The sequence below is a fragment of the Suricata suricatta genome, chromosome 7, assembly GCF_006229205.1.
Source record: "Suricata suricatta isolate VVHF042 chromosome 7, meerkat_22Aug2017_6uvM2_HiC, whole genome shotgun sequence".
NCBI classification, from domain to species: domain Eukaryota; kingdom Metazoa; phylum Chordata; class Mammalia; order Carnivora; family Herpestidae; genus Suricata; species Suricata suricatta.
Window position 1 is genome coordinate 11,421,836 of NC_043706.1, and position 25,844 is coordinate 11,447,679.

Here is a 25,844-nt window from a genome sequence, read left to right on the forward strand (position 1 = left end):
TTGTGGCTGGTGATGAAGCCCGGCAACTAGTAGGGGTGTTTCCTACTAAGCAGTTTAAAGCAACCGTGGTCACATGACCTTGGCATTAGCCCAGGGTAGATCCGCTCTGCCTCAGCCATTTGGGACCATGTGTTTTTCTACACACCTCTGACTAGCAAGGAGAAATGAGTATTACCTATCTGAGCCAGTGTCTTTTAGCCAAAATCCTAGAATTTTCTAAAACATTGTGTTTTCCAATGTTCTGCCGCTGACAAAGATTCATGGACACTAACATAGGGCTCTTGAAAATCAGGCTCCACGTAAGTATAAATGGATGGTGAGGAACTTGTGCTTCCTTTTGTAAACCTAGAGCCTGAAAGAGAAAAAACATGTATAGTTTGAGAAATGCGCTTTTTAAAAATTCTGAGAGAACTTTTCTTTTCTATCCCTTATGTTTAAAATTTCTTCAGACTTCTTGTTTACCATATTGTTCATATGTGTTTCATAAATTACAGGACTAGGTCAGAAGTTCAGATGCTTTGGAATACATGGATGTCCAGCTCCATGGAAGAGGTCTTCTCTTCCCATGATCTGGTTTTGCTTAAGAGTTTGGTATTTTGGGGAACACTGGGGTGGCTCAGTCGGTTGAGCGTGTGACTTAGGCTCATGTTGTGATCTCTCAGTTCATGAGTTTGAGCCCCACGTCGAGCCCTCCTCTGTCAGCACAGAGCCCACTTCAGATCCTCTGTCCCTTCTCTCTGCCCCTTCCACCGTTCTCAAAAAACAAATATCAAAAAAAAAAAGTGTGGTATTTGTAAGAGTTCATTTTCCACCAGATTTTCAAGTAATATAGTTTAGGGACCCCATGCAGGACTCTGTGAAGAAAATTATTCTACTCTGACAAAATGCTGAATTTTAGAATTTTATATCAGCAAAGAACAGTATATTTTGTTAATATCTACTCTTAAACAGAGTCCAAGTTCTGAGCGAAACACTAGAGGTAAGAATAGTGTATCAGTTGATTACTAAATTGATGTCCACCCCCCAGATAGTTCGCTCTGCTCTGAGTTCAAAGCCTGGCTCTGTTGTTCACTAGCTCTGTGACCTTAGGTTGGCATCTTTAAAATGGGAATGTTATCCACCCTTAGTCCAAAACTTTCATGAGATGATGCATGTAAAGGGCATCATGCCTCTCCCTGAGTTGTAGCTGGTAGCTAGCAGAATTATTATTGCCATGTCGTTATTTTTATTAAAACAACTCACCTGTGCTCTGTACAGCTGGTGGTTTTTTTAATTGCTTTCTACTTTTTGTTTCATATAACTTAACCTTATGTGTTATGCTAACATAGTATCTTTTTTCTCTTACTGTTTACGTAGAAAACTAGCATAACTTACGTGTTTATTTCACAGATTGATAGATAGAGTCTTCTGGAAAAGTTCGTCCATAGCCATCATTGGATGATATTTTTATACCCTCTTGTGATCTTCATTTCCCAGCGCTGACCTTGGAGATGAAACTGAGAGTCAGGATGTGGGAATATAACATGAATGTCACTATTTGAATAACAGGCAAGGGCATGGACTCCAGGCCAGTCTGGGAACAAGAACACATCTCCTCTGTCTCATGTACTCAAAGGAGATACTTCCTATGTTGGTGGTTTTCTTACTTGCCATCCAGATAGTCTGACCTGTTGTCTCCCTAGCGTCTGCTCACTTAGAGAGGGCCGTAACTTTCTCCTTTGAACGTATGGGCAGTGCGTGCTAGTCTTTCTCCACACCGTCCAGGTCTGTGGTCGTTACCAAGCTAACGTCCTGCCCCAGCCAGTGAGCCCGACCTACAGCACATCCCCCGCGACCCACGGTCATGGCCTTTGAACAGCGTTTATCGATACTTGTTCACCTCGTGTATGTTGGTGATCTCTCAGTCTGCAAAAACAGAAAGTGAAAAAGAGCCTTTGAGTTTTGCAAGTGAATTCTCCCTCCTCCTCCCCCTTCTTTCTCCTTTTCTTTTCTTTTTTGCAAGTGAATTGCCTTCTTGAATATCAGTACCTGAGAAATGGCCAGACTGCATACTCAGTATTTGCAAACACACACGATGATCTATACCTTCCCTCCTGCACTATAGAAATTCAGGAGTCATAAGATTTGTGGTTAAAATCAGAACTATAAACTGTTGGCCGAATGCTAAAACCAATGCCAAATGGGCATGGAAGTTGACTACCATAGGAACGAAATCCTGTGTGGCTCTCTTGGAGGCTGTGTTAGGTTTCATGAAGTTTTTCTCGGTGGGTAGGAGCTCACCCCCATACCATCTGCTTAGAGTGGATTAATGATCCTCCTAAACAGAGCTCCTCACATTGAGGAAACACAGTCTATGTGGGGAGTGTTGACACGTAGGACATTAAACAGGCGGCAGGAGGCGCTCACCTGGCAGGGCCCCTCAGGCCGCCCTGGGAAGGCACGTGCAAGACTGGCTTCTGAGCCGGGAGACGGTTCTTGCTGGGAGAAGCACCCCACGGGCTGCCCTGTCCCGGCCCCCGCGGAAAACAACTCGCCTTGTCTCTTGGCTCACCAGACCCAGTGCAAAATGTGGTTCAGGTCCTGGAGAAGCAGTACCTGGAGGAGAAGCGGAGCGCCCTGGAGGAGCAGCGGCTCATGTACGAGCGGGAGCTGGAGCAGCTCCGCCAGCAGCTGTCCCCGGAGCGCCAGCCCCAGAGCAGCGGCCCCGACCGCCTGGCCTACAGCAGCCAGACGGCTCAGCAGAAGGTGACCCAGTGGGCCGAGGAGAGGTAAGACCAGCACCCCGCTGACCCCGAGTCACGGCTCCAGGGCTTTTGGGGGAGGCATGTGAAAGTGGGGACCAAGCTAAACAAGAAGGAAATCTTAGTCTTGTGTCTGGTCCTTAGCAATTGCCTTTTCCTTTCAGAGATTCTGTGCATCCTCAGTATGTCTGCTGTCATGTTAGCGTTACAGACCATCCCCCCTTACCCTTCAGTAAAAATGGCACCAGGCTAGAGTACCATTGTTAGGGGGACGCCTGGGTGGCTCAGTCAGTTAAGCGTCTGACTCCTGATGTTCGCTCAGGTCATGATCCCCTGGTTTATGGGTTCAAGCTCTTCATCAGGCTCCACGCTGAGGGTTCGGAGCCTGCTTGGGATTTTCTCCCTCTCCCTCTGCCCCTCCTCGCTTGCTCTCTTTCTCTGTCTCTAAAAAAATAAGTACAACTTAATATATAAACAGTATAAAAAAAGAATACCATTGTTAGGTATTGAAATAGAGAAAGTTGGGATTGTTCTGTAGCGTAAAACATGTCTTACTTTAAATTTCTCTTATTGTGAAGTCTCTTTAAATACAACTATGATGTTAAGAAATCTACTAAATATGAATTTGTGACTAAAATATTTGTATCAGGGGCACCTGGGTGTGGCTCAGTCAGTTAAGCGTCCGACTTCAGCTCAGAGCATGATCTCATGGTTTGTGAGTTCGAGTCCCACATCATGCTCTGTACTGACAGCTTGGAGCCTAGAGCCTGCTTCGGATTCTGTGTCTCCCTCTCTCTCTGCCCTTTCCTGCTTGTGCTCTGTCTCTCAAAAATAGACATTAAAAAATGTTATTAAATAAATTAAATGTTTCTCTCAGAACTGAGGTAGTGGTGGAGGAAATAGTAAATTATGGCTGAGTTCTGGTGTGTGCTCACCGCAGTCTAGGCGCGGTGCTGATTTAACGCTCCCAGCAGCACTGTTCCGGGGGGACAGTTATCTCTGTCCTGAAGAGAGGGCGCTCAGTTTACATACTCTCCTCAGTCACCCACCTGGTCCCTGAAGAGCCCAGCGTTTGAGCCCAGATCTGTTAGTCCCATTACTAACTCCCGTGCTGTGATAACAATCTGAGTAATGAAAGTAGCACCTGACGTTTACAGAGCATTCACCACATGCCAGGCACCAGTGCTTTACATGTATCCATTTAATCTTCACAACTGCTACTGTATTTTGTCCTCTGTACCCCACTTCACACATGAGGAAGCAGGCGGAGGGGTTGAACGGTTCACCCAGAGTCATTTAGCGGGTAAGTTGGGGCAGCGGGTCACAGCCTCGGCTCATGGGCTGGTCCCTTCATTCTCAGAGCCACACTGCCTCTCTCCCGAGCAGTGAGACACTTACACCTGAGCCACATCAGGGAAGAAGAAGAGGGAGAAAAGGAAGCCCTGGCCTGCACAACAGGCTCACCATGGTAATGCACTTGGTGGTTCTAAAGTCAGAGAAGAGAGTTTTGCATTTTCCTCAGGAGCTTCCTGCTCATCTGTTTGGATACTAAAGTATGAAGATTTCTCCTACCTGTAACATAACACATTACTCTTTATCTGTTACTGTGCCTGGGTAAAAGAGACAAAGGTTATCAGATCATGCTTTTTCACAACAGCTGCCTTTTCCGCCTTTACTGTGAACTGGTGGCTTTACTCTAAGCAACGGCGAGCTTGAAGGTAATTGGTGTGATTGGACCCACGGATGCTCCATTTATCTCCCTCCTTAGTTCTTGTGTACTGAGGATTGTAAAAGGCAAAAACGGAAAGATGCAACAGAAAAGGTAGCTTTTAGTTTGTTTGTTAAATGTTTTTAATGTTTATTTTTGAGAAAGAGACACATGAGCAGGGGAGGGGGAGAGAGAGAGAGAGAGAGAGAGAGAGAGAGAGAGAGAGAGAGAGAGAGAGAGAGAGAATCTGAAGCAGGCTCCAGGCTCTGAGCTGTCGGCACAGAGCCCAACACGGGGCTCAAACTCGTGAACAGTGAGATCATGACCTGAGCCGAAGTTGGGTGCTTTACTGACTGGGCCACCCAGGTGCCCCATAAAAGTGGATTGTTTTTAATGATAGTATTTTCCAGTCAAGTGTTAAGCATATTTTTTCCACTCAATTCCAGACTGATTCTCTTTGAGGCTCAAATTCTTGAAAGGAAGGAGAGTAGCAAGGATCGTATTTGGGGCTGTCGTTCAAGGACATGAGAATGGTTACAAGACTGATTTCACCAGGGTCACTGGAGAAATTAACATGTCGTTCATGATGGGCTGTTCTAGTAGAAGCTGGGACTCTTCCCTAAGTAGGTGTTGACGGCTTGTGAAATACTGAAGGACTCACACCTAGGTAAATGTTAAGGGGCTGAAAATGAAGTCTATTTAAGAGCTAGTGAGCATTACAAAAAAAACCAGAGATGTAGTCATTATTTCTGCACACTCGCAATGTATCATAGAGCAAGCTATGAATATGTGAAAATTGCATCACAAAAGTAAGTTTACAAACGGTAACAGGAAATTATCTCTCTGTCATTGATCCCCGATCTGAAAAGAACTTCCGGGGATAGGGAAGCAGCGTCATTCATTGACGTGTCCCCCATGCCTAGGACGGCAGTGTCTTTCGTAGGTGCTTTGTGAGGGCTGACTGGGTGACATTTCTGCAGGGGTCAGTGCGTGTGTGCTTGGGCAGGGAGTTTGGTGTGCTTGGTGGTTAGTGGAGGCTGAGGCCCCGTGTCGCAGGACTTCTGCAGCAACGTCACGGAGGACCAAGGACTTCGGGCAAGTTTGAAGGGTGGACACTGGCCGGGCAGACAAGGCGGGGAGCATTTTGGACAGGTTGATGGGCACGCAGACAATGGGAAGCCGGGGAGAAGAGGAAGCTGTTTTGTTTGCTCTGAGAGGTGACTTGCTAGGAGCAGGGCGAGCGCAGTCCAGAGCTATCACGTGGGGCACACAGGTGCCCACAGGGTTGTCCCGTGGTGGGAGGGGAGGTTGGGGACGGAGGGCTGGCCTGAGACAGGCAGGGTTTACGGGACTGTCTGTTGGTGGCAGAGCAAGAGCCTGGGGACTCTGAGGCTACCAGGGGTTATGAAAACAATAGTAAGAGAGATTTAGGGGATATTTCTAAGGAAAAATCCACAAGGCTTTTTTCTGGATGTTGTAGAGAAAAGACTGAGCTGGCTGGAAAAAAGTCAAGCCCAGGTAACTGAAAAAAATTGTATCACCCAGAAAAACCAGACAGATGGGATCCGTGTGCCATACGTGTTAAGGTGACTCTGATTAACATGTTTGCAGGCGCCACAGCGTCCTTTGAGGTGATGAGAAGCGGGTAGAGATTGGGTGCTCCAAGCCCCTCGTTTTCCTGTGCAGTAAGGGCAGGGGTGTAGGAATGGTAGAGAAGAGAAGGTAGGTAAGCCGTCTGCTAGCCTGGGTTACCTTTGCGCCCACCTGTGGAAACACAAGAACTCTTCCTTTCCTTCAGTGGGTAGTTCGGGGGCTTCCCACAATGAACCGTGGACTTGAGCACCCGGTTCTCCCCCTGGGGTGCCTGCAGCTCGGTCAAATAATTACACAGATAAGTGAGAAGTTATAAATACAACAGATGCTACAGAGACGAAAGATGTGGGGCCAGGAGAACCCACAATAGGGTTTTATCCTATTCAGTGTCAGAATGTTGGAGAAGAGCTTATCAGGAAGTGCCACTGTGTGGAGTTGAAGAAAGAATTCTTGCCTTTTACCAGCTGAAGAAATCCTGTGAAACACGTTCTCCTTAGGGACTCCAGATTTCTCCCCCCTGCCCACCTTCCCTCCCCTCAGCCCCAGAAGCACAAAAAGTCATAATTGGTTGTTTTCCCTAAAGGATTCCTTTATTGGTTTTTTGACAGGAGCATATTACAATCTGAAAAAGAAAGTTTTCAGATGTTAGGGAATTTAAAACATGGTTTGTAGTTACGACCCTCTACATATTTGCTCCTCATCAACAGGGAAAAAAAGGCTTGAAAAGCATCACCTGAAAGGAGATTTCCACCACTTTCTAATAATATGACTCACGTAGAAGCAGAATTACAGTTTCCTCTTCTTTTAGACATTCTCGTTTCCTTTTCTGCTGCCCCACAGGGATGAGCTCTTCCGCCAAAGCCTGGCAAAACTGCGCGAGCAGCTAGTGAAAGCCAATACCTTGGTGCGGGAGGCAAACTTCCTGGCTGAGGAAATGAGCAAACTCACTGACTACCAGGTGACGCTGCAGATCCCTGCTGCAAACCTCAGTGCCAACAGGAAGGTAAGGGTGTTTCAAAAAAAGAAAATGAGAGCAAAATGTACTAGAGTAAATACTGTAAGACAGCAGACAATCCTGACATTCTGAAGAACATCCGTGAAGAGATCCTGATGTGAGCCACAGTGTTTATTCTCTTGAACCTCCTCTCTACTAATATAACATTGTGTGCCAACTGTACTTCAGCAGTAAAAATTAAAAAAAAAATTTTACCTGTATAGACCTCCCTCCAGTATATATGCCCTTAGATGTGTTAAAACTAGAAATATATGTAAGTCCTTCCTCTTGCTTTTCTCTGTGGTATAAATGCCTCCTTCCGGAATGGGGGGATGGGTACCAATGTAAGAAAGGGTTCTGCAAGGAAGGCAGACTTGTATCATACCTTTCTTATGTGCACAGAACAGCTCTTTGCAGTCGTTCCGAAGTTTCTCTTCCCGTCATTTCAACTTGAATATTTCCTTTAAAGCTTCAAAAGAAAATAATTTTTCATCCATTTATGTTTCCCCCTGGCAGGCAAGCTGGAAACAAGTCAGGGAGTATTTCATGACTCTTTCTGCATTTTAGTCCTTTAGACACAGAATCTGAAGCAGGATCCAGGCTCTGAGCTAGCTGTCAGCACAGAGCCTGATGCGGGGCTCAAACCCACGAACCGTGAGATCATGACCTGAGCTGAAGCCAGAGCTTAACCGACTGAGCCACCCAGGCGCCCCTGAGAAATTTACCTTAAGTCCATAGTCATAGACATAGTCATAAGGAGGGGCACCTGGGTGGCTCAGTTAGTAAAGCATCTGACTTCTGCTCAGCTCATGATCTCACAGTTCGTGAGTTCAAGCCCCGCATCAGGCTTGCTGGTATCAGCAAAGAGCCCGCTTCAGATTCTCTGCCCTTCATCCCCTCCCCCTTTCAAAAATAAATAAATATTTTAAAAAAACATTCATAATGATCATGTGCTTTTTATAGGATAGCATTAAAGGATGCTTATCATAATGGCCTTTTATAAAGCCATATAGCAAAATTGTGAAAGAGCCATGATGTCGAACAATAGGCTGATTGGCCAAACCAGTAGTACATCATATAATAGATTTCTGTGTGGCCATTAAAACTCATGTCTGTGAAAAATATTCAGCAGCATAAGAAGATGATCATAACATAAAAACTGTGGAGAGAGGATCATATAGGAAATAATACAGTTTTGTTTGGTTCTGATTATGATAAAAATAAAAAGCACACATGGGTTTACATATAAAGGTTGAAAATAAGCCAGAATATTCCCTAAGTGGTAGAATTTCATTTCTTGCTACATATGTTTTCTTCAAACTTGCTACTTTGTAATAATATATGTTGCTGTAACAATCTAAGAAGTCATAACAAGGCTTCTTTTCATTTGGTTTCATTTGGTTTGTTGGCTTTGGTTTTCCTTCATTCTGCAGAGAGGAGCCATCGTGAGCGAGCCCGCTATCCAGGTGAGGAGGAAAGGAAAGAGCACCCAAGTTTGGACCATTGAGAAGCTGGAGAATAAATTAATTGATATGAGAGACCTTTATCAAGAATGGAAGGAAAAAATTCCGGAGGTAAAAGAGACAAAATGTAAAGGAGATTAGGCCATGCTGAAAGCACAGAGTGTAACTGTCAGAGCACACACATGCGTGGCGGTGAATTTCTGTAGTCACACTTTGGACATCAATATTAGAAAAATAATGTTGGGACACCTGGATGGTTCAGTCACTTAAGCTTCCAACTCTTGATCTCAGGATCATGAGTTTGAGCCCTGTGTCAGTCTCCATGGTGGGTGGAGCCTACTTAAAAAAAAAAGTTGGGGTGCCTGGGTGGCTCAGTCAGTTAAGCATTTGACATAAGCTGAACCCTGCATCAAGCTCTGTGCTGGCAGCTTGGAGTCTCGAGCCTGTTTCAGATTCTGTGTCTCCCTCTGTCTCTGCCCCTCCCTCCTCACGCTTTGTCTTTCTCTCTCTCTCTCTCTCTCTCTCTCTCTTGCTCTCTCAAAAATAAATAATCATTAAAAAAATTTTTTAAGAAGGGGGAAAAATGAAAAGGAATGTAGAAGTAATCTTAAAAAAACTTCTATGTTGGAAATTAGATAGTCATAAAACATGTGATCCCCACATAGAAACTAAATGAAGAAAACACATAACATGTTCTTATTTGGCTGCATTTTTGCTGCATTTCAGGTGATATGAAATAGAACAGAGTTAAGTCTGTGCTGTTTGGTCAGTGTTGTGACAAATCCACACGGCTGAGCCAGCGTGGGTTTTGTGTTAATTAGCATATGTTCTGGCTCCCTGAGCTGTGATAATGGCTGGGGAGATTACGAAGAATAATTTCAGAAAGCACAAACCATTTTTTGGGTGTTCGTAATGGAAAAGACGACTCAGTGAAGGAAATAAGACAAAGCACAGGGATGGAATGAAAAAGGCTGTAGGTGGGCTGTGATAGGGTGTAACTGAAGACGAGCCCCTCCCATGTGCGACTTTTGTTTGATTTATGGGACATGATTGTAACTTTACTTCTTTTTCATTTCTCTGGATAAATGCTTTCTTCCTTCAAACATTTTTAGGTGCTAGTTTTAAATAATATTATTCAAGTTGATGTTTTGTTTCCTACTTGCCTCCCTGCCACCTGCGCTACCCATCAGGCAAAGCGTCTCTATGGAAAACGAGGTGACCCTTTCTATGAAGCCCAAGAGAATCACAACCTAATTGGCGTGGCGAATGTGTTCTTGGAGTGCCTCTTCTATGATGTGAAGCTTCAGTATGCAGTTCCTATCATCAGCCAGCAGGGGGAGGTAAGGATCAGCCAGCCTGGGAGGAGATGAGCACCGAGGAAGGGGGAAGGAGGGGTGGGGGTGGGTGGGTGTGTGTGTGTGTGTGTGTGTGTGTGTGTGTGTGAATCCGATTTAAGTTATGCTCTTGAGGCACAGTTAGGGTGCATAGTCAGGATCATACTCTTTCTTCTCTACTAATATCAACAGAAACTCTCAAGATTAAATCATGGTTTTAAAAGATAATCATAACACATTTTTTAAATTTATGGGTCACAAGTTTTTTTCTTTGTTTTAATTAAATTAGAAATCTTCTGGAAACCAGATTCTGCTCTGTCGCCACATTCATCTCTCTTTTAATCTCTTACCTTTGTAATACTTTCGAGTTCCTTCTCAGCCCGCAAGTGGTCTTCACCAGATACAACTTCGGAGCAAGTTGTCAATAAATAAACTTAAAAAATAAACAAATAAAAATGTATTAGATTCTCCAAAAATATTGAAAAAAAGCTTGAGAACCCCCCTTACCCCGAATTGGTTTCTCCCATTCCGCGGTCCCCCTCCTCTCACCGAGTCCTCCATGGTGGTCTCGCTGGACCAGCCACTAGCTGATCTCTCACAGGTGCTTGGTGCAGGGCAGTTGCTATGTGGTGGTTGGGTCCAAGCTCCTTCTACAATGGAGCCTCGTGATTTAAGATGGTGGCAGTGCTGCCAGAACACGTGTCCCCTGCCCCACTCCAGCCATTGCAACCTTGACCTATGTCATGAAACATAACTTGGCCTAGTCTTAGCACTCGGAGAGTGCAAACTGCAGGATGATTCTTGCCCTTTAATTCAGGTCTGTGCAAACAGCTGTAAGACAGGCACCGCTAAACTAGCCCCTATCCAGAGCACCACCAGGATGTTGAGGAAATTGTAAGCCTTTGTGGTTCCTCCTGGGATGGGGCTCCCTGCCCCAGCTCCGCTGTGAGGTACCTACCTCTTCAAGAGAGCAGACGCCCCTGGAGCCTGGTGGCCACGTCTTCTGGCTTGCTGCCGTAAATGCAGTGCTTAGTAGCACAGTTGGTGACACGCAGTCGATTCCTGGGTGAAGTTATCCCAGAACAATGGCCTGTGTGTCTGTACCTTGTCTCGTATTCCCACGGGGCAGGGATTTGATCAGATGAATGCATATACCAACATGAGAAACAGACGACTCTGGGTAGAATGTGATAGCGGCCTTTACTCGTGGGCTGCCTGTAAAGGATAAGAAAGAAGGTGACTCCAGAAGGCAGATGGCGGAGAGGCAAACTTGGCTCAGAGTCAGCAGGGTGATTACAGGGGGTGAGTTTCCCGTGGCAGTAGCGGAGGGGCCGCTCCTCCCGAGGTGGCGGCACTCTCCGTCCAAGGTCGGTGGCCCACAGGATGCCGAGTAACCCGCAGGCGCTCCGCCTCATGCCGCAGGTTGCAGGGCGCCTCCACGTGGAAGTCATGCGAATCACAGGGGCCGTCCCGGAGCGCGTGGTGGAGGACGACTCCTCCGAGAACTCCAGCGAAGGCGGGAGCCTCGAGGTCACGGACATCGGCGGGGAGACGGTTCACCGAGTCAAGAAGCTGACCTGCCGGGTGAGGGCCGACGGGGTGGGCGGGTGCAGCGGAATGACCTCGCTCGTCCACACGGCTCTGGTTCTCATAGAGCATAGTGAACATTGACCTTTCTAACTGTAAATACAACAGCAGGCAGCACTTTTTCCAGAAGTATAGCACACTTTCTGGTGACACTTGATGAAATGTCAAAAGTCCATGTGTATTGGGGGCACCTGTGGGTGACTCAGACTGTTAAGCACCCGGCTCTCAGTTTCAGCTCAGTTCATGACCTCATGGTTGGTGGGATTGAGCCCTGCATCAGGCTCTGTGCTGACAGCTCCGACCTGTCTGGGATTCTCTCTCTCCCTCGGTGCCCCCGCCCCCACATAAATAAATAAACTTAAAAATATATTAACAGATAAAAGTCCATGTGTATTTGGCATGCAGGGGGTATATGTTGGCTAATGAATCCTGCTTTTCCAGTAAGGTTGAATCAGAATCTCAGTCGCTAGGAAAATGGTAGAGACGTGCGTGTTTGTTGCCAGGTTGCGTGCGGTAGTTCTGGTTCCCTGGTACAGATTCGTTGTAGGTGGGACCCTTAGTGAAAGGTGCTGGATATTTCCAGATGTCAAACGGATAACTGATTTATGGAGTTCACCACTGGCTCTTAAATTTGAAGCAATGCAGTTTAATGTTTCTTAATGGGAATTATGTTGCATTTTTTTATATCTCTTCAGGTAAAAATTAAAGAGGCAACTGGGCTGCCCTTAAGCCTCTCAAATTTTGTCTTCTGTCAATACACTTTCTGGGACCAGTGCGAGTCTACAGTGGCTGCCCCCGTGGTGGACCCCGAGGTCCCTTCGCCCCAGTCCAGGGATGCCCAGTACACCGTGACCTTCTCTCACTGTAAGGTACGGGTGCCATCATGAAGTGTGCTGCACGGAAGGCAGCGGACTTGGGTGCAGTTCAGAACTTAGAAGATTCCCCATAAGAATGTCTAATAAATGTAATATGTGTCTTGGACTTTTTAACCTCAAAATGTACTTCATTACAAATTCAACTACTTTAAATGTATTTAAAATAAAATCTGAAAGGCCTCTACCTGAAATCTTGTACCCGAGAGGTGTAACGGCCAGTGGACAGTTTGTACACATTGTGATAAATGGGCATAGGTACACTCTCTTAACCATCATGCACGCATAACTTCTTTAAAAAGTGTTTTATAAAAAAATGTGGTCATGTTATACATGTTGCAGACTTGCACCTTTTAATTTAATTTTGTTTTGTTTTATTTATTTTTTTACGTAGGCTTCACACCCAGCATAGAGCCCAATGCAGGGCTTGAACTCACAACCCAGATATCAAGACCTGAGCTGAGATTAAGAGTCAGACACTTTACCAACTGAGCCACCCAGGCACCTCCCACCTTATTATTTTAATATATGTGAACTTCTTAACATGCAAGTTGCTGTACCTATTTTGAATGTAGGATAGCCTTTTGTTTTTGTTTTTGTTTTTGTTTTTTTAATGGTAGCATTTTAAGCATAGCATTCCGATGTGGCATGTGAGTTTTTAAAGAACATGTAAATGGACAAGTCAGTTTTTGGTGCCTCTTGGTTGGCCCCATCTTGTGACCATTGGCTGCCCGTCGCGCCTTTCACATCAGCCTGCCAACAGGTTGTTTTTGACAGACAGACTCTCTTCTGTGTAATTTTGTTTTTCCTTGCACAATCCTTAACAAATACTACAAACCCCTTCCTTTGGAAATTGTGCGTTTTCTTTCTGGTTCTACACCTATCAAATTGCACATAAGTAAAGACTGTCAAGTCTTTCATTTTCTGAAAATAAATGGTCCACTTTTCTTTCCCCACCTGTATTCAGCCACGTCTGTTTCTGAAAATCCATATTAATTATTTTTTTGTTACTTTTGTCTGAGTACTCTTAAATATTCCCCATCTTTCTTTAGATCCACAAAGCTGTTCGTGTAGAAACCTGAATTTTAAATACATTCTGGTTGACAGCGGGCTTGATAAACACTAATCTCAGGGACCTTGGATTCACTGTGTGACCCTGGGGTTTTTTTCATCAATAAAATGTGTAGATTGGAGCAGCTGAGTGGCTCAGTCACTTGAGCATCTGACTGTTGATTTCAGCCCAGGTCATGATGCCAGGGTCATGGAATCGAGCTGTGAATCGAGGTCCACGGTGAGCGTGGAGCCTGATGGGATTCTTGCTCTCTCTCTCTCTCTCTCTCTCTATCCTGCCCCTCCCTCACTCGCATGCTCTGTCTCTCTCTATCTCTCTCTCTATCTCTCTCTCTCTTAAAAAGAAAAAAAGAAGAAAAGAAAGAACGAACACCTATATTTGAAAAAAAAAGTGTAGATTGTATAATTGATCATTAGTTTGTTTTCCTTCTAAAATTCTGACTGTTTCCAAATAAACTAGGTAAGAAGGTAAACAGTAGAACTTTTAGTCGATATAGCACAGGTCTTTCTAGAAACTCGAGCCACAGGGTTGTCTCCACCTGAGATTTCACTAGGATGTTGCTAGAAAGAAGCGTGGCTTGGTCCCTTGCCGACTGCTGCATGCAGGGTGACCCGCCTCGCCGCCCACTCAGCATTCATGCCCGCACGCTCCTGTCTGCGTTTATGATGAGGAGTTGAAGCGGGAGAGTTTCAGAGCAGGAGCACAGAACCATGAAGATAATCATACGAAATTTAATTCTGTTCTTAGTCTCCCAAGCCATAGCAAGGAGCAATCAGACATTCTTTTTTTATGATGTGCTGATTAGTCTACGGCAGCAGGGGGTCCAGTGGTCCTTTGGAACCCAGAATGAATCCGGCACAAGGGAGCACGGATTCGCTTCTGTACCTCACAAGCTCTGTGACCTGGGACAGGGTGCTTTCTTCAGTGTCCGCATTGACTACAGAAAGAAACTGCATTAAGTCACTTCTTCCTGTCCCTTCCAGAACTAATGTTCTGGGTCTTGAAAAACTGCACAGGTGGTTTTAAAGTTGGGATCAGACTGACAGCCTCCAAAGCGAATCTCTATATAGCTGAAAGGTAAAACGGAAATTTCACCGGTTGCTTTATGCGTGATTCTTGTCGCTCTTTCCTTACTCCCACGTATCCCAGGACTACGTGGTGACCGTGACAGAAGAGCTCCTGGAGTTCCTGTCAGATGGAGCCCTGGCCATCGAGGTGTGGGGCCACCGCTGCGCTGGGAACGGCAGCTCCGTCTGGGAAGTCGACTCTCTTCACGCAAAGACAAGAACGTTGCACGACAGGTTTGTGCTTGGCTGAGTGGGGTGCCAGGGCAAGGCTGGTGCTGGCACAGAGGTTAAGAGCGGGGATCTGTAGGCCGGTGTCCTCCTTTGTGAAATGGGAACGATAAAAGGGACTAGCAGGCATTGAAGACCTTCGATTCGGGGAAAGGCAGATCTTTCTGAGAAACAGGACTAAAACGGCTGCGTACCTGCCTGGGGAAGTAAAACCAGCCTTGCAGGCGCCTGGGTGGCACGTTTGGCTAAGCATCCGACTCCTGATTTCAGCTTCAGCTCAAGTCATGATCTCATGGCTCATGAGTTCAAGCCCCACATCAGAAGCCTGCTTGGGGTTCTCTCTCTCCTTTTCTCTCTACCCTAACCCTGCTGATGCTCTCTTTCTCAAAATAAATAAATAAACTAAAGCAGCAACAACAACAAAAAAAATAGCCTTGACCTTTTAGCTTCACACAATATACAAAACTTATCTTTTTTTTAATGTTTTATTTATTTTTGATACAGAGAGAGACAGAGCATGAGAGGGGGAGGGGCAGAGAGAGGAGACACAGAACTAGAAGCACGCTCCAGGCTCTGAGCTAGCTGTCAGCACAGAGCCTGACGTGGGGCTCAAACCCACGAACATGAGATCTGACCTGAGCCGACGTCGGAGGCTTAACCGACTGAGCCACCCAGGTGTCCCTACACAAAACTTATCTTGAGATGGATCAGAACCTTAAATGTGAAAGATAAAACTGTAAAGTTTGTAGGAAAAAGGCAGAAGGGTATTTTCCTTCTCCCGCCCCCCCCCCCTTTTTTAGAAGAATTTGTAAGTCTTCATAGAACAATATCTAGATGCCGGGTCCGATGCCAGGTCCAGCACCAAGGAGACCCTGTGGTCTGGGTACGAGCTGCAGCGTGGCCAGCCGCTCCGGCTTCCCGCTGCTCTGAGAGGAGGCGGTGAGCAGGATCTCACCGCTGGGGTCCACACTTTGCTGGGGGCCAGTCTCATCGTGTGGGTCCCAGGGAAGCGTGAGCCTCACTTTGGTGCCCAGCACACCCTGTCCATGCAGTGTGGCACACAGCAGTGTCACCGTAGCAGCTGACAGCGCCTTCCCTGAGAATCATCAAGCCATCCACACACTTCGTGGACATAGCCCTCTGTCCTCAGAGTTTCCTAGATGCCGTCACCTCACCGTTCTTTGGCCCCACTCTCCACGATGAATCAGTACACACCATGACAGGCCCTCCACATAGCAGGGCCTCCTAGGAGCTGGGACACAGAGACTCTGCCTGGGCAACAGCACAGAGACCTCTCATGGCTGCCATTTCAGCATAAAGCTCTATACTGCCATCGGGGAAGCCAGACCTCTCCTGATGCCGATCTGCCGGCCCTGTTCACCAAGCACATTGTGCGTCCGGTGGTCTGGCTCGTGTAACCTGTACCTCAGCTCCAGAGTAGCCATCGCCTGCCAGCTCCCGAGTGACAGACTCATTCACTTCAGCTTTGAAGATCCCATTGGTGATAGACTTCCTCTTCTTGAAAATTTGTGCCGCCATCTTGCCCAGGAGGATGCCTTCTTGTAAAGTCGACCCTTGGCCTCTTCTGTGACCCAACAGTCCATCCTAGGTATTTCCCCAAGAAAATGAAAATGGAAGTCTGTAAACAGATTTCATGGCACTTCTTCTCCTAATATCCCCCAACTGTCACCAACCCAAATGTTTAAGAATGTTTGCTAAACCAGTGAGCCATGTGATAGAATATCACTCAACCCTAATTACAAGGAACAGGACCATGGATACCCATTTGAATGAATCACAAAAATGATTGCTGAACCAAAGAAGCCAGGTACCAAAGAGTACCTATTTTGATCCCATTTTTCTGAATTTCTAGAACAAGCAGAACCCATCTGTGGTTCAGTGGCTGCTGCAGGATGCTGTGGGGATTGGATGGGAAGGGGCCTGAGCAAACTTGCCCAGTGCGCGCGCAGGTGCTCAGAAGCAAGGACGTGAGGGTAAGGGAATGAGGAAAAGAAGAGAGAGTCAAAGGATGGCACGGGAGGGACTACAGGAGCGGTGCCCATATTGCCGCTTTATTTCTCGCATGCAAGTAGTTTTATACAAACAGCCACAACTAAGAGAAGGTTTGTTCTAGACAAAACTTTTTCTGTTCTCACAGTTGTTAGAACATTTTCCTGGGAACTTTACACCCTCTTCTTATTATTATAAGAGTGCCAAAGCGTGAAGGACATTTGTACAATAACATCGTAGCTCAAGAAGCTTGAAGGACATTGGTGCAATAACATCTTAACTCAAGTGAATTAACCTCTGAGGAACTGGATCAGCCGCAAGGGTTCCAAGGGCACGAGAGCTTTGCTCGATCACGCTCTCCTTACTGGATCCTCGCTGCTGCTTCCCACACCCAGGCAGATGGTGGGGTCGCTACGCAAGTGTGTGGATTTGTCACAATTCATCAAACTCTGTGCTCGAGATCTAGACATTTCACTGAAAGGAAGTTACACCTCAATAAAATAAATCAAAAGGACCTTTGGCATAGGGTTTATTTTGAGAGTTAAATAAGAAAATCTACATGACAGGGGCACCTGGGTGGCTCAATCAGTTAAGCATCCAACTCTTGATTTTGGCTCAGGTCATGATACCACAGTTCGTGGGATCAAGCCCTGCATCGGGCTCTGTGCTAACATCAAGGAGCCTGATTGTGATTCTCTCCCCTCCCCCTCTCTCTGCCCCTTCCCACACTCTCTCCCCTAAAATAAATAAATAAAGAAAAAAGAAAACGTATGTGACATACATAGCACGGGGTAAGTGCTCAGTGGATGGTGACTCTTTCCTGTTACCTGGAATGTCGCTGGGCAGTGACACCGCTGTCCGATGGAATGTGGTTCTGCAGGTGGAACGAGGTAACCCGCAGAGTAGAAATGTGGATCTCCATCCTGGAACTGAACGAGCTTGGGGAGTACGCCGCGGTGGAACTCCACCAGGCCAAGGATGTCAACACGGGGGGCATCTTCCAGCTCAGACAGGTACCAGCTTGTCTTTGTCTGTGTCCCGTGTCCTTTCTGTCCCGCTCGTACCGCACTATTTCTGGGGGTCTTCTAATTCTCTGCCTCTGTGTTCCCTGTTCCTCTCCCTTCCTTCATCCTCTTCCTCCATCCCTCGCCCCTGTTCTCATTCCTGGTGCTCCCTGCTGCGTCATGCCCCACCCATCCCACCCCTGCCCACTGCAGGGTCACTCCCGGAGGGTGCAGGTCACCGTGAAACCCGTACAGCATTCAGGGACACTGCCGCTTATGGTCGAAGCCATCTTGTCAGTGTCCATCGGCTGCGTCACCGCCCGGTCCACCAAGCTGCAGAGGGGGCTGGACAGTTACCAGGTAAGACGAACAGAGCTGCAGGGGTGTTTAACGAAGATTGGCTCATGGAGAGCCGAGGCCCTCCGTGATGGAGACCTTCGAGGCACGGGACAGAACTCCTGGTCTTCACCTTACATCCACACTCTTCCCTTCACGTTTCCACCCATTGCCTTTTTACTAGACTTAAACTAGTGTGTTGGGTTTATGTTGATTAATATTAACTTTATAAACACACATGTGAATGCCGTCTTACTCAGTTATGTTAGGTGGATTTTATTTTTATATCTGGCCATTATTATGTCGGGTATTTGGCACGGCTGCCTGGCCTGGTCCACTTTCCTCTTGATAAAATCAAGCGTATGCCCCCGTACGCTGGCATAATTAAACAGTTCTTTGAAAACCTTCTTTTTATTTTTTTCTTTTTTAATTAAAAGTCGTCCTCACAATCATTTTTGTCCAGTAAATCCTCTCTTACTAAATCTTTTCTCATTTTTAAAAATTAGAAATGGTTGGCTTTGTTGGGGGAGCTTGAAACTCTTGATCTTTGGGCCAAGCCTCACTTGGGGTATAGAGATTACTTTTAAAAATAAATTTAAGGAAGGGCACCTGGGTGGCTCAGTGGGTTAAGCTTCTGACTTCAGCTCAGGTCATGGTCTCACGGTTTGTAGGTTTGAGCCCTGCGCTGGGCACCATGCTAACAGTTCAGTCAGGAGCCTGCTTCAGATTCTGTGTCTTCCTCCCTCTCTCTGCCCCTCCCCTACTCACACTCTGTCTCTCTCTCTAAAATAAACTAACATTTAAAAAATTAAAATAAAATAAATAAAAATAAAAAGAAATTTAAGGGGCACCTGGGTGACTCAGTCAGTTAAGTGCTGCTTCGGCTCAGGTCATGATCTCACAGTTCGTGAGTTCGAGCCCCGCATCAGGCTCTGTGCTGACAGCTCAGAGCCTGGAGCCTGTTCCGATTTTGTGTCTTCCTTTCTCTCTGCTCCTTCCCCACTTTTACTCTGTCTCTCAATCTCTCAAAAATAAATAAACATTAAAAAATGATAAAATAAATTTAAAAATATTTATGAAAAGTAAAAGATGAGACCATCTAAGAACTGATCTTCTTATTGCCAGACACACCTTCCTCACTCCATGAGAATAAACTTTCTGATTAGGAAATTGTCCCCTAAGGCATGTGCCTCACTCAGTCCGCAGCTCAGGTTGGGTCTGAATCAGGACCGGGAAGAGCCCACCCGCTCCCTGCGGCTCCCTCACCCCTGCACGGGACTGGGAGCCCTCCCTGTTGTAACAGGAGGAAATGTGGAAGCCGAAGCCCTCTTGAGAATGATCTGTCTTTCGTCTCAGATTCCTTTGGCTCCCTGGCATTCAGGTGGAGACTTCTCTGAGAGCTAAAAGGAACGTTAGCAGGGCACCTGGGTGACTCAGTCTTCTGACTCTTGATTTCGACTCACGTCATGATCTCACGGTTTGTGGGTTTAAACCCCATGCCGGGTTCTACACTGTCAGTGCACAGCCTGCTTCAGATCCTCTGTGCCCCTCCCTTGCTCTCTCTTTCTGTCTCTCTTTCTCTCTCTCTCTCCCTCAAAAATAAATAAACTTTTAAAAACCTCCTTATAAAAAAATGAAAATATAAAATAAAATGTAAAAGGAACATTGGCCTGGACGACTAGGCCTTAAGGAAGGCATAGCCCTGTGAGACACTGCCTTCCCTCTCCCAGGCCAAAATTGCCCCTGATTCTCAGAGCCACGGGAGTGTGAAAGAAGGCATGAGGACCATCTGCTTTGTGAGGGGAGGCTTCTCCCCCAGACTTGTCCTCGTGTGGGGTAGAAACCGGGTTGTGTGGATTCCAGTCCCAGCTCAGTCCCTCCCTCGGGCCACCTGGTAGAAAGGTCACTGGCCTGGAGGGGGGTATCTGGATTCTTTTTTTTTTTAATGTCTTTTATTTATTTTTGAGAGACAGAGAGAAACAGCACGAGCAGGGGAGGGTCAGAGAGAGACACACACACAGAATTTGAAGCAGGCTCCAGGCTCTGAGCTGTCAGTTCAGAGCCCAACACGGGGCTCAAACCCATGAACCATGAGATCATGACCTGAGCTGAAGCCGGACGCTTAACGAACTGAGCCACCCAGGCACCCCGGGATCTGGATTCTTAAGTCTAGCTTAGCCTTCCTGGCCACCTTGTTGAGTAACACAGACCTCCACTTCCTTTTCTGTCCTCTCCAGAATGATGAAGTAGACCTAATAGTTCTCTGAGATCCCGGTCTGTAGTAAAGTTTTGTAGCTTAATAAATCTCTGATCTGAGATAAAACACTGAATCTGCATCCTAAGTCATGACCGATAAAATAGGGGTCATCAATTGACCAAAGGTTCCTATTTGAGTAACCTCATAAACAAAATTATTACTTTATGCAATTACTGTAAACTGTTGGCTTTAGGAGAGTTCTGGTTTTTCTCAACTGATTGGGGTGATGCCAGTGTATTCATAGTGGGTAACAGTGGACCGTCTATTCAACATGGCGGGCTGTGCTCTAGCTGCAATCGAAGAGTGCAGAACCTTCTCTGCGAATGGCCTTGGGCTCCCCGTGGGCTTTCACCTCCTCGGAACATGTGGTGCGGGGCAGGGAAAGGGCACTGGGTGGGGAAATTAGCAGCTTGGCACCCAGTCCTGACTCTGCCACCATTTGGCAGATTTATCCTTGGGCTAAATCATTTCGTCCCTCAGGACCCGCCTGCCTCATGGCTAAACAGCGCGGCTGAGCAGTAGAGTCTAGTGTTGCCATTTTGTCTTTCTAAGCCCGGTCCGGATCTCCAGTAGCCCACCCAGCCATGTATATCCACCATTCACGTTAACAGTAGAGTAAGGCCTGGCCCAGTGACGTTGGTTCTTATTCATACCTAAGAGAGTTCTGTTTTTTAAATGACTGTTTATTAAAAACAAAAGAAACCAAACTCAAGTGCATCATTCTAGACAAGTGAATTAAATCCACTAAACCTCCCTTGTAGTTCATGTAAATGTTTTATTATGCCGGTTGGTGTTCTGTGTGTCGTCCCCTGTAATCTGTGTGTTATGCTGAAAGAATTATTTGTGTGCTGTTTGAGAAACAAAATGCATGTCCTTTGTGTTTGTTTTTTCCTACCAGAGAGATGATGAGGATGGTGATGATATGGATAGTTATCAGGTATCTCTGCTGCTGTCGATCTGTGGCATGGGGCACGCTACTGCTAATTGCCGGCGTCCGCCAAGCAGAGGGCAGGGAGGAGGAAGAAGACGGCAGTGTTTCACTCGCTTTGGGCGTAATCAGGGATACAGGACTCTCTCTCTAGATTTCTCTGTCCATTCAGAACGTGTGACCAGAGCCGGCACTGCTGCTGTGCTATCCTGAGGGAGCCTGTGAAGACTTCCGAAGCAAGCCCATCATGGCTGCGTGAAGTTAATGACTTTACACCGTGTACACTTACCCATTCATCTTTAAGTAGAGTCTTGTCTTCTCTATGCAAAGCCGCACTCAGCTCCTTACCTCCAAGAGAGTAGTATTGTCCAGTCATGCCGTTTTGGTTTAAAAGCCTCTTGCTGGATAGGAAATCGAAAAACATTTTCTGCACGTGGTTTAGTTTTGTTTTGCCAGTTTTCCTCGTTCATTAGGGCCAAGCTTAATTATCCATAGCTTAGAGAATTTAAACCTCAGCTTTTTCTTCTGGAAGTTAAGGGGGGAGACACTGTACCTCTGAACTTGTCCCCAGTCAGCAGTGGCTGGTCTGCTGTCCTGGAACTTGGCATGAGAGTAACAGGCCAGTCAGCAGGTCAAGAATGAGGTTGTCCGATTCAGTCCCCAGTCCTCATGGTGGGTCCCCAGTCCTTGTGGTGGCTCTGCATAGTGTTCCCAGTGTGCCCTCCTGTGTGTAAATTGTGGGTGCCTTGCAGGTAAAGCTGCAGAGGTCCTCTGTGTCTACTCTTCCTGTCATGTCTCTAGGGTTAGACTGGAATCAGGCAAGTCAGAGAGCATTTTGAGTCGAATTGGTGGGTTTCTTGCCCTCAGAACTCTACAAAGAAAGAAAACAAACCAGCAACCAAAAACAGACTTTGAGGGGAAATACCAGTATCCCCTTGGACCTCAGCGATGCTATTAACTAACGTGCTGCCGCTGTCTGCGCGCTTCCTGCCACGTTGTTCATGGGGAAGTGCAACGGCTGCTTCCGGGAGTCCTTAAAGCATGGCTGGTGCATGTTGGGCGTCTGCATGGGAGATTTCTGGTTAGCCTCATGGCAGTGGTCCGAGGTGAAGTGTTTGCAGCAAGTTTGAAAGGTTCTCTGCTCATCCCTTCTTTGCATTTCAGAAAATACATGTCATGAGGCCCTTGAACTATGAACTTTGAAGATATCTGTGTTTTTCCCATTCCATTTGCTGTTACATGGTTTGGACTTTGTTCGTGGTGTCTTTCTGTCTGGAATCATACATCCATCAAATGAGTAGCTCCGATTTAAACACACACACATACACACACCCTATAAAAGAATCATCCCAACAGCTGGCGTAGCTTGAGCTTCTCTTGCTTTTAAGTATAATTATCCTTCTGGAAATCCAGGGGCTCTGATTTCTGAGCAACGGGTTCCTCCATCAGCATGCCGTGTTTCTGAGGGCTCTTTGCTTTTTTGCATATTAATCACACAGCGATGTTCAATGGCCTTTCCTAATGAAAGCTTTCCTGATCCATATACACATCTTTGTTAAAAAAAAGAAATAGTGTTTGTGCGCTCTACAGGAAGGTGTTTTCCTTCCCCGATGTCAGGAAGAAGACTTAAACTCTGTGAGAGAGAGATGGTCCGACGCCCTCATCAAACGACGAGAATACTTAGATGAACAGATTAAAAAAGTCAGCAATAAAAAAGGTACGTGAGGCTAAACCTTGCCTGGGAGTGGCTTTTTCACATCTAGACAGTGGCCACGGGTTGTTTTCTCCCCTCAGCCAATGATATCGTAGTGTTTTGACCTTGTGACGGTTATAGATGTGAGTGAATCATTTTGTACAGTATTGAATTTGAAAGTCATAAGCGTTCACAAAACTCTAAGTGAGCTGTGACATTAAATATTACACTCAAATTTTGTCCCGGGCCGCCTGGCTGGCTCAGTCGGTGGACTGTGCGACTCTTGATATCAGGGTGGTGAGTGTGAGCCCCTCACCGGGTGTACAGATTACTAAATAAAGTAATAATTGAAAAATAAACAAACTCAGATTTTGTTTTGGTGAATGCAAATGCAGCCAGTACTGACACCTCATTGTGAGGTGTTCCGGGCTCAGAACCAGGACTGATGGCAGCTAGAGGGTCACTTCTGAAACCACAACCATTGGCAGGTCAGCGCCCAGCTCCTATTGGGTGACTTCATGTGCTCAGCTGGTGCAGGCTGGCCTAAAGCTGGTCCACCCAGTGCCGCCAGCTCCAGGGACCCAGTTTGCTTATAGTGGCCACAGCCACTTGGGTTCCTGGGTAGAAGTGTGATCTTAAAACCCTTAGTCTCTCGTCTTGACTTTACGATCCTCACTGTGGTTGGTTCTGTACCAAAGGACACATTATGAATGTTAATCCATTTCAGATATAAGTTAGCAAAAACTCCCCCTCAGTAAAACATCTTGGCTCAGCATTTTAAATGTTTATTTATTTATTTTAAAAATCTTTTTAACATTTTTAACTTATTTTTGAGAGACAGAGCATGAGTGGGGGAGGGGCGGAGAAAGAAGAAAACAAAATCGGAACCAGGCTCCATCCAGGCTCTGGGCTGCCAGCACAGAGCCTGACGCAGGGCTTGAGCTCATGAACCACGAGATCATGACCTGAGCTGAAGTCGGGCATGTAACTACCTGAGCCACCCAGGCGCCTCTGATTTTGAGACAGAGTGGGGATTGGGAGAGACAGAGAATGCGAGCAGAGGAGAGGGAGAGGAGAGGGAGACACAGAATCCAAAGCAGGCTCCAGGCTCTGAGCCCTCAGCACAGAGCTCGATCCAGGGCTTGAACCTACAAACTGTGAGATCATGACCTGAGCCAAAGTTGAATGCTTAACTGACTGAGCCACCCAGGCGCCCCTTGGCTCAACATTATTGGTGCCAGTTTCTGGATGAGCTCAGCCTGCTAATGTCAACTCGCTTTGACCATGCATATGTAGCTGCAGAGTTGATTCATGACTCCAAGGACTTCAAATACAGCCTCTTTCCTGACCAGCATGAAGGATGGTACGGTTAGTTATACAGAGGGCAGTAGGCGGTGGCTCTCAGTCCTCTGTGAGTGGTATATAGTTTCATAAGGAGGTGTCACATCCGTCATCTCGTTGGGTCCTTCCAGGAAGCGTGTGCAGTAGACATAACTTGTATTGTCTCTATTTGACTCATTTGGAAGCCCAGACTCCTATGGACAACTTCCCCCAAGTACAGAACCAGGAAAAACAACCTGTGTTCTCATCCCTGGTCCATGGCCCTTGCCATGTTCCTTCCTGATTGTCCATCAGGGGAGCGTCCTGGCCCCTCAGAGCTTGTCTGGGTGCTCAGGCTGGAGCCTCCAAGCCTCACGTCCTTATGTGGGACATCATGGATGTTTAAGCCACTTGGGGCATGTTACCAAGTGAAAACCTATTTATTTTAAATTTGGAAATTGTCGGGACGCCTGGGCAGCTCAGTCTGTTGAGCATCCAATTTCAGCTCAGGTCATGATCTCACAGTTTGGGAGTTCAAGCCCTGTGTCGGACTCTGCACTGAAGTGCGGAGCCTGCTTGGGATTCTGTCTCTCAAAAATAAACAGGCATTTTTTAAAAATAACAATAAGCTTGAAAATTGTCTTCCTGCCCCTCCCCCCCCACCTTGGCACCAATCCCTCACTTTGTCCTGCAGAGAAGACGGAGGACGATGTGGAGCGGGAGGCCCGGCTTGTGGAGCAGTGGGTGGGGCTGACGGAGGAGAGAAACGCTGTGCTGGTGCCCGCGCCGGGCAGCGGGGTCCCCGGGGCGCCCGCTCACTGGTAAGTGCTGTCCTTTCCCCCACCCCGCCCCCCCAGGCCTGACAGGATGGTGTGGCCGGCAGCACCAGGTTCATGTGACTGCCTTTCCAGGGCTGTCACAGTGAATGCAAAGTGACAGGAGCCACCCAGGCAGGGAGCACCCATCACTTCTGCCGCGTCCCTTCTCTCCTCCCCCGCTGCAGCCCCTTCCTCTGCCAGGAAGCTGGGGAGTGAGTATTACCTGGCCCAGAACCAAACACCACGTGTCCCAGTTTCTCCACATGAGCAGCTTGGGCATGGTTTCCGGATCTCCAGAAATTCTCTTAGTCGGGCTTAAAATTCCAGAGTCTACTTGGAGAGGGGAGAACATCTATTTTCTCATCCCCCTTACGCCTGCTCTGTGTGGTCACTGACATAGAGTCAGCTCCTGAGCGCTGAATAGCAGTGATCAGTCACTTGGTCGATCCATCCCGATGCTCGTAAGAAAGCATGGCATCCTAGGCTCTGCCATCCAGTAGGTCTGGACTGAGTTCCAGCTGCAGCTCTTTGAGTATTCAGTTTCCTTATCTTCTCTGAGCCTTTATTTCTAATCTATTAATGGACCTCCCTGTTTGGGTACTGTTGTAGGAATTAGAAATAATATATTAAAAATACCTTGTCCAAGTGCCCATTCATTAAATGGCAACTCCTGCAGCTTCTTAATCTTGTTCTCATTCTTTTTGCAAGAGTATGTTCTGCGGCGGGGAGGCAGGGGGTACCTGGGTGGCTCAGTCGGTTAAGCGTCCGACTCTTGGTTTGGGCTCAGGTCGTGATCTCACATTTTGTGAGTTTGAGCCC

General features: G+C 46.8%; 1 protein-coding gene across 1 annotated transcript in view; it reads left to right on the forward strand.

Moving 5' to 3' along the window:
* Nucleotides 1-25,844, forward strand: part of KIF13A (kinesin family member 13A) — a 201,719-nt gene that overhangs the window by 151,803 nt on the left and 24,072 nt on the right. The window contains exons 15-26 of the mRNA XM_029943130.1: nucleotides 2,555-2,768; nucleotides 6,883-7,045; nucleotides 8,470-8,610; nucleotides 9,690-9,839; nucleotides 11,256-11,417; nucleotides 12,116-12,289; nucleotides 14,514-14,665; nucleotides 17,550-17,682; nucleotides 17,887-18,033; nucleotides 21,165-21,203; nucleotides 22,812-22,911; nucleotides 24,902-25,028. Of these exons, the coding sequence (XP_029798990.1) occupies nucleotides 2,555-2,768; nucleotides 6,883-7,045; nucleotides 8,470-8,610; nucleotides 9,690-9,839; nucleotides 11,256-11,417; nucleotides 12,116-12,289; nucleotides 14,514-14,665; nucleotides 17,550-17,682; nucleotides 17,887-18,033; nucleotides 21,165-21,203; nucleotides 22,812-22,911; nucleotides 24,902-25,028 (1,702 nt within the window). The remainder of the gene's footprint in view (nucleotides 1-2,554; nucleotides 2,769-6,882; nucleotides 7,046-8,469; nucleotides 8,611-9,689; nucleotides 9,840-11,255; nucleotides 11,418-12,115; nucleotides 12,290-14,513; nucleotides 14,666-17,549; nucleotides 17,683-17,886; nucleotides 18,034-21,164; nucleotides 21,204-22,811; nucleotides 22,912-24,901; nucleotides 25,029-25,844) is intronic.